The 12,405-nt window shown below is 45.7% G+C and overlaps 1 protein-coding gene across 4 annotated transcripts in view; it reads left to right on the top strand.

Moving 5' to 3' along the window:
- Nucleotides 1-12,405, top strand: part of LOC105021027 (microtubule associated scaffold protein 1) — a 46,019-nt gene that overhangs the window by 21,315 nt on the left and 12,299 nt on the right. For 3 of the 4 annotated variants that reach the window (XM_020043803.2, XM_020043802.3, XM_010888460.5), the window contains exons 5-6: nt 540-710; nt 1,763-1,870. In XM_020043803.2, the coding sequence (XP_019899362.2) occupies nt 540-710; nt 1,763-1,870 (279 nt within the window). The remainder of the gene's footprint in view (nt 1-539; nt 711-1,762; nt 1,871-12,405) is intronic. The other variant, XM_020043804.3, reaches the window with a different exon arrangement.

Raw genomic sequence — 12,405 nt, 5'->3', positions numbered from 1 at the left:
CGTAATCAGTTACCTAATTAATGTAATCACGTAGATAATTAGGACCAGAGATTATTCCCTTTGGGTTGATAAATTGAGAATACGTGCTTTACAGCGAACAAGGGAAAAGAATGTTGCACTTCCAGTGTTCAGGATAGTTTTCCTCTCTTCCATTTGGCCTAATGAAAGGACAGCAGACTGCCCACACACAGGCCAACCTTAATCTATTTACGGTTTGGTACAGAGTGGGTGGAACTATCATCTGTAGTTCGAACAAAACGAGTAAGGTTGAAATATCTTTCAGTCAGTCTTTAAGTGGTAAGTGATATATATATATATTTTAAATACATATTTGTTTAGCCATTGTATGCTTTATTAGACAGTGAAAGTGGTGAACGTTTTTTTCTGAAGGAGCAGTAGGTCTGGTTCATAGCCACACTGCGGCATTATGTGTGGCAGTGCCTTCGATCACTGGACCACCTTGAACCGCGGCACATTTTGTATTTCATGGTATTTTCAAGTCTTGTTGGTAGCCTTGTTTGATGATATGTCTATCCAAGTCCCAGCTCCAGAGGTTGTGGTGGCAGGAGGGTGTAAGCCAGAGGAGAGGCCCAGCCGCCATGCAGTTCCACTGGTCAACCAGCTCACTGTTAAGGCCCCCTGCACCAATACCAAGGCCCCGGGGTTTCGTTCAAGAGCTCCATCGCTACCGGGAAGAAGCACCGCGACCGGTGAGTGTGCACGGACTGCTCACTCGCTCTGTCTCTCTCTCACTCCCACGCGCACTACGCCTCCCTGACTCAAAAGTCTTCCGGCCCGCTCTGCGCCGGACACGTTTCGCTCCTTTCGTGTTGCACTCCGTGTGTTACTCCGACGGAGGCCCGTTGACTGGAATGCTACGGAGCAGTGTTGGGTTACTAGCCACAGTCTTGGTTTTGCCAACAGCCAGCCGCGGTCTATTCATTTGCATGGTCTCTGGAAGGGTCCGGTGGATTGAAATAATATTGGTTTGGGTGTAGGGAGTACAGTACGCTTGCTGTACGGCGATCACGTTGCCATGGCAGCGGTGACCACTGACAGCGAATGGATACAGTAGTCGTTATGCTCACTGATTTCCCCTGCGGATTACGGCTGCCTCGGAGCGTAAACATTCTGTCCGGACAAAGACTGTTTTATTCCATTATATTTAGGTCAGTTTGATTTTTTCTCATTGGTTTTAACAACGTGACTTTCTGAATTCCCTTTACACTCATTCCCCCAGTAATGTGTCCATACATTTCTCCACTATATTTAAACAAATATTTATGTATATCAACAGACTAGTTGGTTTGTCCTTATCTAACTCTGCCTAATTGAGAATGTAGGTCCTTAGGTGAAAATATGTAATAATGTCCTAGCCCTCTGGAGAACACATTCTGCAGCATGGGTTTGAATCCGGCCTATCGCTGTCTCAGCAAAGCCTTCACCACTTTCCTGTCCGATAAAGCATAAAATACCTGACAGAATATCTTCCAATCCTCTTATCCCTTTTGACTACCAGCCCTCTACTAGGTGACTCAGTTTTATCTCAATCTCTCAGTCACTCTTAAACAGCCAATTTAAAAACTCACAAAAAGGCCCCCTTCAAACTCATACTCCATTGCAGTCTGATCTTAATCCCTTAGTCGACTCCGCGTCGCAGCGGTACCACCTTGAGCAACCAACCATGTATCTCCTGGAGGGTGTCTGAGGCCGGGAGGTTTGAACTGTGTTGATATGGTGTTTGACTGTTCCCCTCCCACAGGACTCCGGACACCCACGGTGAGCGCTCAGGTGGCGGGGAAGCCGGCCCAGACACCACTACAGAGGGCCGGCTCAGCCAGACTCAACCGGCCCGCCGCTGCAGCCACAGGTAAACGGTATTTTAGTACAGTGTCTCTGAAGTAGGGACTTGAGATGTACCAGTTTTCACACGTACCGTTGTCGTGCTTATAGCTCATCTGTTCGCGAACGTCCTCACACCGGTTTAACTAGAACCCACCACACCACTTGAGGCACTTGGTTTAGGAGCACACATGTTTTGTTGAAAGACTTGGAACGTTCCCGGCACTGGAACGGCTAGGGGTTTTTGGCCTTGCGTTTCTTCAAATGTTCCGAATGATGGCTTACTTAGAAAATCTATGGACGTGCGTCTGAAGTTACCCATATTATTACCCGGCTTTGGACAAGCGTTGTCCAAAGCGTCACAGTGTTATATCACAGATGTGTGACTGAATAATTGCAGCTTGGTGCAGAGACCGATTTCTTAAACCCCACATTCTGTTTAACTGATGTTTGAAGTTACTGCGGGATATGTTTAGTTCATAGGTTCTTGAGTCAAAACACAGTTACGACGTTGATGTCTTTATAGCTAAAGCTGGGTGGGGGGAGGGGGCGACTGTAAATAGCATGTTAGCAATTTAGAAGGCATTCCCGCGTGCGACGATCATTAGCAGCGCTTGAGATACGAGTTCTGGCTCACTAGCTCGGAGCTCACAGGCTCGTGGCGAGGCTAAACAAACACACGAACTGGTGTCCAGAACGCTGCCTGTAATTACAGGGATACAGGGAACAGATGGAAATTTGCTTGGAGGGGAAACTGAGCTAAACTGTTTCCTTTGTCACACACACACACACACACACACACACACGTTTTACTGACACACACAGACAAGACGCACGTGCGCAAACATACTTTGTTCCCTTGGCTTGATATGGGATGGAAGAATGTAACAGTTGACTCCACGCTGCTTTACACAGAACTTTCTGACAGGCCACTGTTTCTTCTTGCTGATACCACAGTTCACGGCCATGATGACCGGGTGGCGCTCGAGGTACCTACCATTGGCGGTGCTGTAGTAGACCTCTGTACGCTAATGTTACAATGCCCTGTCTGCTTCAACTGCTCTGTTGGCTCTGTGGTGAGCGATGAGAAAAGGCCAGTTGTAGGCCCGAGTCTGTTGTGAGGCTATTGACAGTAGGCACGTTTGTCCGTCAATCTGCACTCCAGGACAACGTTGCCATTCGTATTCAATGAGTCTCTGAACGCCTTTATTTGTTCAGCTCAAAATGGGTTCGGTTAGATTTGGGGTGACTGATCCCAAATTTGTCATTTAAAAATGGTTTTTAGGCTTTCTCAGCAAGGATTTGTGAAGTGTGGATGGGTTCCTGGAGGCCTGGTGAAGCCTGGGTCTGTGGTTAGTCCCTTCCCCCAGCCAGGGCTGGTCTTGTCTGGGATGGCGCCTAGCTGCCTCTCCGCTGCGGTCGCGTCACTCTACTGGGGTTTGTGGGAAGCCACCAGTCACAGACATGCTGTCACCTCTGCCAGCATACCACCACACACACACACACACACACAGACCAATAAAACATGCACATTTGCTTTTATAGTACAGAGTTCATTCACTTTCTCGTCCACTACCTAAGTTTAGATACTGCAGTTCTTGGATGAGACTATTTATACATCAGGGCTGAGTTGAACTTTATATTTTGGTTTGTGAGTTGTCTTGCTCGTAGCAGAGGACTTTTTTTCTTAAGTGGGGCTCTTACATGAAGTGTCCAGTAAGTGTTTCTTTTTTAAGTCCCATTTGTCTGACCAAAATAGCATTTTGGGTTGGTTCTGTCAGATTCTTGGATTTTAGACTGAACAATGTCGAGACCGCGCTCTCTGTCTCTTTCCTTTTCCGTCTCTGTCAGTCAGTTTTCGAGTATCTGGAAAAGTTTAGCCCAGATTAGTTGTGTGTCTGTCCGTGGTTTTATCGTGGCCTCGCTTCTAGAGACACGGCCTGTGACACAAATCATTTAAAAGAGGATAAGGGAGCGCCATTATGTGGCTTCGACCCCCAGAACAAAGCCGGATGAAACTGAATTCGATCCCCACTGTATAAGAGCGTCTGCTAAATGACTTGGATGTGCAGGCGCATTTGAACTGACGCCTCGTTCATTTCCACATCCTCCCAAGGTGCTCCGTGGGTCGGCCTCATAGTTATTCACCAGCGAACCTTCCGCCTTCCACCCAAACCTTTTTCAAATGTGGCATTAAAATGGAATCCCTAAACCCACAACGCTATTTCACGTCGCATCAAATCCCCATCCTGTCTGTCGTCCACTCCCTGGTGGTGTAGTTCACTCCCTGGTGGTGTAGTTCACTCCCTGGTGGTGTAGTTCACTCCCTGGTGGTGTAGTTCACTCCCTGGTGGTGTAGTTCACTCCCTGGTGGTGTAGTCCACTCCCTGGTGGTGTAGTTGGACTGTGTTTCTTCTCCAGAGAGTGAAAAGAGGATCTCAACAAGGGAAAAAGGACAGCCATCCACACACCGCATGCACAGCCACACTGTAGACCGGTCACTCATCAGTATTCCAGGCGTGTAGCCCTCTCTCGCCCGGCCGCACTCTATTCTTTCTCTCGCACGCTCTCTGGGCGTGTGCGTGACAAAGGCGTCCTTTCACAGACCCTGCAAGCAGGCTTAGCAGGACACCTGCTGTGGAAAGATGCAGATCTGAGAGAGAAAGAGACGGAGCCGTCTGAGGCTCCTGATTACGAGTATCTGATGTTGTTTTCTCACCTCGATCTGTCCTCTTCCCTCAGATTTAACCTTGACGCGAACCTTCACTCGTCCTACGCTTTTTCCGCGTTTACTCCCTTCATCCTCCCCCTGGTGTCCTAACCTCTGGACTGAAATGTAGAGAGAGAGAGAGAGAGAGAGAGAGATGGAGAACGAGGGCGGTAAGGAGAGCTAGAGTGAGAAAAAAAAAGCTATGTTTTTTTGCTCACTCTAGCTGGAGAGAGAGATCTTTGATCCCGCCCACTTGCCGCCCTGCTAACCCCCCCCCCCCCCCCCCCCCCCCCACCACCACCACCACCCTCCTTCTTGGTCTCCTCCCTCCATCCATCCCTAGCAGTCTCTGTGTTAGCCACACAGCGCTACCCAAAGCACCCATGTGAGATAGCGAGATGCCGAGGCAGAGCATTGTCTATCCGTGGGTGTGAAAACCAGAGATACTCTAACGGAGCGTTTTGGTCGCAGACACCGCGGTGCGTGCGGGTTAGCGTGAGCGCGCGTGTGTGTGTGTTCATCCACGGAACACAACGCTGCGTGTCGTTTCCAGAGGCGCTACTTAGGGGGACATTGCTCGCTCATGCTGTCAGGGAAGGGAGTACATCATCATCATCATCATCCTCAGTGCTTCTGTTCGGCATTCTGCCTACGCTTCGTCCCTTTTTCTCTCCGTTTAAGGATTCTACTACAGATTATACAGATTATACCAGGATTTTGAAAATATTTCTACCACTACAGCAGGTAGTAGAAAACAAGGCTGTTTTTGGAGCGGTTTTATTTTTCTCCATTGGGAACTGCAATAGTTTATTCTCCCTACCCACGCTCCTGTACTCATTCACAGTCTCTCTCTCTCTCTCTCGGAGTGCATAGCTGGGCTTTTTGAGCTTGTCTTTTCTCGTTTTCCCTTTTCTTCCTCCTGTTCCCCGCTTTTATTCCTTTTAATTTCTGCACCTGGTGGAGTTTCCACCCAGACGAGAATCGGCGGAGTCGTGTCCGTTTCTCACCGTCTTTCGTTAGTTCCCCACCGGGTTCCGTCGTCTGTTCAGTCGAGGAGGCTCTCTTCGGGAGACATGTTATGGTCTCCTAGGCTCTCTCTGTCCAACTTCCACGTCAAGTTGACAGCCAAGGGATTATTCCGGAACCTGCAGCTCCTCTCCGGATGCAGGAAGACAACCGTGGTGTTCCATGCAGGTTTGAGATGTGACCTCTTCCTCTCACAAATGCACATCTCACAAATTCACCTCTATCATCCATCGCGCATGTCGTCTCTCCTCTTATACATTCCCACGCCATGTCAGCCATTGTTGCGTTTCTTTACCGGGGGTGGGGGGGGGGGGGGGGGGGGTTGGTTTCTCACTATTGTGTATTGCTGCAATGTATACAAAAGGCCTGCCACTTTCTCTGAGAGAAAGAGAGGGAGAACCTTTTTATTTTTTTTTCCTGTCTCCTCCATAGCGTGGTGATGTTAAGCCGGCCGTGGAAAAGGGCTCTACTTGATCGTGCTGGCCACCATGACTCATGTGGAGTATAGAAACGCAACACATAGAAACACGGCCCAGAGCCTGTTAAAGTCTGTTTGTTATATGCTTCTTTTAAAACCTTTATTCTAGACTACAGTATAAATATTTGGGAATGGCTCCTCCTTTGTACTCTGTGGCATTCTGTCTGTTGTTAAACAGCACAGTGGATTGGCTTGCTGGTTCTGTATGAAACCCAGGCATCACTGTCTATTGAAACTAGGACTGGCAAGGTTTTATAATCAAAATGGAAAGGGTTGTTAGCATATCAGGAACATGGTCTGTATTGTTTTGTATTCAGACCCAGGCTGCACGTGTCTGGCTCAACGTGGGATCCATCTTAGTGGTTTAGAGACCCACTTCTCAGCTATGACAGAAATGTAGGTTACAGCAGGCTTTAGTCACGGCCGGCTCTGCACTGTGGTTCAGACAAGGATGCCCATTCGTGCGAGCGTTAATCTAACCTCAAGTGTTTGTTTTTTTCATTTGCCCCGATGAAGGAATTATCTGGTGGAATGGGGATGGAATATTAAAACATAGGGATTGGAAGAGATGTGTCCTTAAAATCCACATGGTACCTTACTGGATGATTTAGTGATATTATAATAAGAATTAATATTATATATAATTTGTTATTAATTAGAAGTATATTTTTCTAAACCGTTTTGCTTACCTAAAACTAAGCCAAGCAATCTGGCATTTAAAAATGTCTTTTTTTTGGGTGAGAAATGTTGAAAAATAAAAAAACGTGTGGCCTTTTAGAGATTCAGCCCAGATTTCTGCACTTAAGCAGACATTTCTGTATGAGCATACCTCCCCGGCATGTGCAGTAAGAGGTGAATTAACCCTTCGGTTCTATGTTGCTAGGCACATGTGCTAATGACTGCCCATGTTTTCCCACACATTGAACACACCCTCATTTCCCCATATGTGTTACCACGGAAACTGGCTCCTCTGAGGAGCAACACAATTTATTAGGCCCCAGTTGTTGCTGTGAAGGACCTTTGGCTTGATGGACACGGGGCCCTTCTAGACCGACAACAACAGAGATGTTAACTGAAAGACGCGTCTCTGTCACAGTTCCCCATGTAGGCTTCTGTTCAGAAATAGTGCTCAATATGAGGTTACGGATGCTATATGAAATAGTGGGCAATATGAGGTTACGGATGTCATATAAAATAGTGGGCAATATGAGGTTACGGATGCCATATAAAATAGTGGGCAATATAAGGTTACGGATGCTATATAAAATAGTGGGCAATATGAGGTTACGGATGCTATATAAAATAGTGGGCAATATGAGGTTACGGATGCTATATAAAATAGTGGGCTATATGAGGTTAAGAATGCTATATGAAATAGTGTGCTATATCAGGTTAAGAAGGCTGTTTGAAATGATGGGCTATATGAGGTTACGGATGCCATATAAAATAGTGGGCAATATGAGGTCACGGATGCCATATAAAATAGTGGCATATACGAGGTTAAGAATGCTATATGAAATTGTGGGTTATATGAGGTTAAGGATGCTATATGAAATTGTGGGTTATATGAGGTTAAGGATGCTATATGAAATTGTGGGTTATATGAGGTTATAGATGCTATATGAAATTGTGGGTTATATGAGGTTATGGATGTTATATGAAATTGTGGGTTATATGAGGTTAAGGATGCTATATGAAATAGTGGGCTACAGTATATGAGGTTACGGATGCTATATGGAATAGTGGGCTATATGAGGTCACGGATGCTATATGAAATAATGGGTTATGTGAGGTTTATTATGTTATATGAAATTGTGGGCTATATGAGGTTAATTATGTTATATGAAATTGAGTTATATGAGGTTCATTATATTGTATGAAATAGTGGGTTATATGAGGTTCATTATGTCATATAAAAAAAGTGTGCTATATGAGCAGTTTTCAGCCTTTTAAGTGACTTTGTTTCCATGGTTTCTTACACTAGTTCTAATTGTTAATTCTCCAAAAGAGACATTTTCTAAGGAATGAAAAAAACTCTTTAGACTTTTTGTGAAGCCCATTACAGTCAAATCTAGCAGGGGAACTATCTTCTTTCAGCCAATATCCAGCAAGCTTTAACAGTGTTTCCAACCGAAGCTGCCATCACCAAAGCATTTTAAATACAGCGCACTAAAACCAAAATCCTAATATGCCAAATCTGTTATTTACACAGTTTTGGAATGAATACTATCGGATATTTTATTTTCCCGATTTTATATTTAGCGTGAGCGCGGTAGGTAGCGTCACTTAATTCCACAGTGAAGTACACACTTGTGTGGTCATTGCCAACTGCCATTGGCACATCAGGCCGACTCACAGAACCCTGGCACGCGGCTTAGCTCGCTGTATGGAAAAGCTACTGCCACACCAAGTCCGTAACCCCAGCCCAATTTCACACGCACGCGCTTGTGCACTCTAATCCAGTCCTAATCCCTCCAATGAAGTGAGTTTTATTAGGATCTGTCAGCCCATTGGAACAGCAGTCAGGAGTCTGTCCTCGCTAATGCCTTGCAGTTGACGAGGCTTTGGCTCTGTCAGCGTGTTCTGACTAACCCCTGCAGGACCAAGGCGGGAGATGTGGTTGTAGCAGGGTTGGAATGTGTTTCGAAAGGCCCTAATCCGGACCTACACAAATGACGGAAGACGCAAGCATATACGATTTTCAGCGAAAACACACTCCATCCGCTCCTCTTCATCGCCCTTCATCCAGTCATTCAGCCTCTCATAACTCCCTTATACACTGCTTTTAGAGATTAGCGCCCTTTGAAGTCACCTCTAAACACCCCAATGCTAGCACCCATGGTTCCCATGATGAGCTGAGTTGACTTGTGTTCTCAATCCTTTTCTAAATGACCTTTGTGTTCCAAATTGCACCCTTCTTCCCTCTTTAAAGAATTTAGAGTCCTATGGGATGTAGTGTATTGTGTAGGGGGCATGTGGGTGTCTGACTGACTGGGGTCTCTCTCACAGACTGGGCCCTGAACCTATGTCAGCCTGCATGGCAGATCCCAGGTACGCTCCGCAAAATGTCCCAACGTCGAGTTTTCTTTCGCCCCAAAGAAATTAAACAGCGAGAAGAAAAGATGCAACAGACATTTTGTAAAATGTGTTGTCGGGTATTGGAAATTATGAAAGTACAAATAATTAAAACCAGTATTTTTTTAATGTTATTCGTAGGTAAACAAAAACACTACTCAAACACATTTTATGCATTTCTTAAAGGGGAATTTCACCATACATCAGCTATTTAATGTACTAAGTACTAGTATAACACAGAGGCTTCAGCAAATAAAACAAAACATAACTACATTTATTTTCCGATCTCGCCTCCCTTCAATGCATAGAACGGGTCATTTGGGGCATTGTTTGGGGCACAAAGCCTGTTACTGAGCTCCTTCCTGGCCAATTGTGTGAAACTCCTTCAGACCTAACAATCTCTCAAACATATCTCACACACATCTCCCCCCAGGGAGAAATTCCCCTTTAAAAGTACTGTGACATTTTCTGGAATGGATATTTCTCATCGTCAGCCTGTTGGTTAGAGGAGACCAAAATAAACCTCCACGGTGCATCCAGTCCCTTTGATTGAGGTGTTTCCCAGAGTTCTCTCACTAGCTGAGGCAGACAAGAGGATTATCCTGAATTACATCTGTTTTTGCTCCTGGATGAACAGTGTTGATGTGGGTGGGAGCCTCCTGAGAGGATGTTTTGTTTCCTCTCTCTGGTGTGTTTTAGAGATTTAGTGATTAGCAGTGGTCCACAGGGGGCATGTGTGCTGTGCTGTCTGTGTGCTGTGCTGTCTGTGTGCTGTGCTGTCTGTGTGCTGTGCTGTCTGTGTGCTGTGCTGTCTGTGTGCTGTGCTGTCTGTGTGCTGTGCTGTCTGTGTGCTGTGCTGTCTGTGTGCTGTGCTGTCTGTGTGCTGTGCTGTCTGCCTTTCGGGGGAAGGATTGTTGTTGACTCTCTGTTGCGCACTTGTGCAATTGGGCTGTACGCTGCTGGCAATACTCTGCCCTCATTCAGGGGGGTTGCGGTTGGTGGGTGTCCCTTTGGTTGATGCCTGGCAATGTGGGTGGATTGATTTCCTGCCTGTTGGGCCCTGTCCGGGGCCTCCCCCGGGTAGGGCCACAGTGTCGCCGGACCCCCCCGTCTCTGTTCCAAGGTGTTACGCTGCTATATTATTGTGCTGGGGGATATGAGGAATGCACTTTCTAACTTTTCTCAGTTTCCTCCAGTTTTAAATTTTAGGAGAAGATGAGGTCCTGGTCCACACCAGCAGAGTACCTGGTTTGGGGGGCCCGTTGCTGTCCCTGTCCTTGTCCACCTGGTCATACTTTTGACCTAGTCTAAAATCAAATAGACTATGGATTTAGCCCAGAGAAATGTATAAATTATTCCAATTGGACTCTTAATATCTCACCCGGCACAGCCAGAAGAGGACTGGTCACCCCTCTGAGCCTGGGTCCTCTCTAGGTTTCTTCCTAAAATTCAGCCTTCTTAGGGAGTTTTTCCTAGCCACTGAAATCCAACACTACTGTTGTTTCCTCCTTGGGGTTTAAGGCCGGGTGTCTCTGTAAAGCACTTTGTGACAACTGCTGTTTTAAAGAGGGCTTTATAAATACATTTGATTGATTGACTGTCTGTGTGCTGTGCTGTGCTGTCTGTGTGCTGTGCTGTCTGTGTGCTGTGCTGTGCTGTCTGTGTGCTGTGCTGTGCTGCCTGTGTGCTGTGCTGCCTGTGTGCTGTGCTGCCTGTGTGCTGTGCTGCCTGTGTGCTGTGCTGCCTGTGTGTTGTGCTGCCTGTGTGTTGTCTTTCGGGGCTGTGAAAACAGAATGAGAAAAGGCACCAGCACCACTCATGCATAATGGGGCATCCGGTATCCGATGCAGGGCCATGCTCAAAAGTGTGTGTGCGTGTGTGTGTCAGAGCATGGGAGCAGTTCCCCCATGTGACTCCTACAGGCTGAGGAAGTCAACAACGTTGTTATTAGAAAAAGCAGACTCCTTGTTGGGAGGGTAATTACCCACAAACACACTCACTGCCCAGAAACAAACACCACTGAGGTGTTGAATGAATTAAATCACTGCTGTCAGTCGGCCTGGAAGAGGTCTTCCACTAAGTTACTTCACTGTAAATACGTAACATCCTTATAAGTTGTCCGTCGTTGATTTCACTTACCGCTGTCCAAGCTGCCTACAGGTTATAAGATATCGATGTTAATAAACCTGGATGGGCCATAATCGATCGAATTGGGCTAACGGGCTCACTAACTTAAGCGAACTCCAGTACCTGTGAGGAAGAGTCTGTTTAGTGGACAGTTAACAGGGCCTAAATCCTGTTTGTATTATATGCTGTTTGTTAGACTCATGTTGGCCTATGGTATAAAGACTTTAAATATGTTTAAAAAAATTATACTTTAGCATTTAGCAGGTTGTCTTATCCAAAGCAACTTACAGTATGTAATGAGTGCATACATTTACATAAAAAAATAAAACAGTTGAGAAGTGTTGTCAGTGAGATGAGTGTTTTGGCCAGCAGATGGCAGTATTACAGTATTCAACCCCCTTCAGCTGCGGTGGTGATGACATGAGATGTATTTAGATTATATTGCGTTTTCACCATATGTTGAGTATTTACCGCTTTAGAGTATTTATAGTATTAGTGTTTAGCAGCACCTATTCTTCCTGGCGTCCACAATAGAGCTCAAAACATGACATTAAAAAAAATCACTTAATATATTAGTTTTAAATGCAAACAATACAGCTAAATAAGAAAATACAAACAGTTTAACATAAAGTATGACTCATTTGTGTGTTTGTGTCTCTTGATGCCATGCAGTGTTATTTTATTAATCTTTTTTGCTATTTGCTTGAGTAATTGAAAGTGGAAAGACCGTGTTCCATGTTGTCAAGACACTAGCACTGTTTGTTTTGGACACGGGAACCAGGAGACGTGTCTTGTGAGATATCAGCTCGTCGTATCGGGACATTAAGACTATTTTGAATCTTGACAATTTCTCATAAAAACAGGAGCGATCAGTTTTTATCTCTCCTCAATCCTCACATACTTCATTGAGTGTTGTTAATGACCAGGCGCGGTCCTCTGTTTTGAGCCAAATGCAGCTTTGCTAGATCATTCATTGCTGCAACTGACCAAACTCTTGGACAGCGGACAAGATGGGAGATACCCACAGCCTGAATGACCTAGTACAAAAGATATTTGCCTCAAAAACCCGTAACATGTTTTTATAACAGACATATTTCTGCCTCTTTACCAAAATGTTGTGAGTCCTAGGAGTCGGGGCCTCCTTGAC

Source organism: Esox lucius, chromosome 25 (genome assembly GCF_011004845.1).
Source record: "Esox lucius isolate fEsoLuc1 chromosome 25, fEsoLuc1.pri, whole genome shotgun sequence".
Lineage (NCBI taxonomy): Eukaryota > Metazoa > Chordata > Actinopteri > Esociformes > Esocidae > Esox > Esox lucius.
This window is presented reverse-complemented; position numbering and strand designations above follow the sequence as displayed.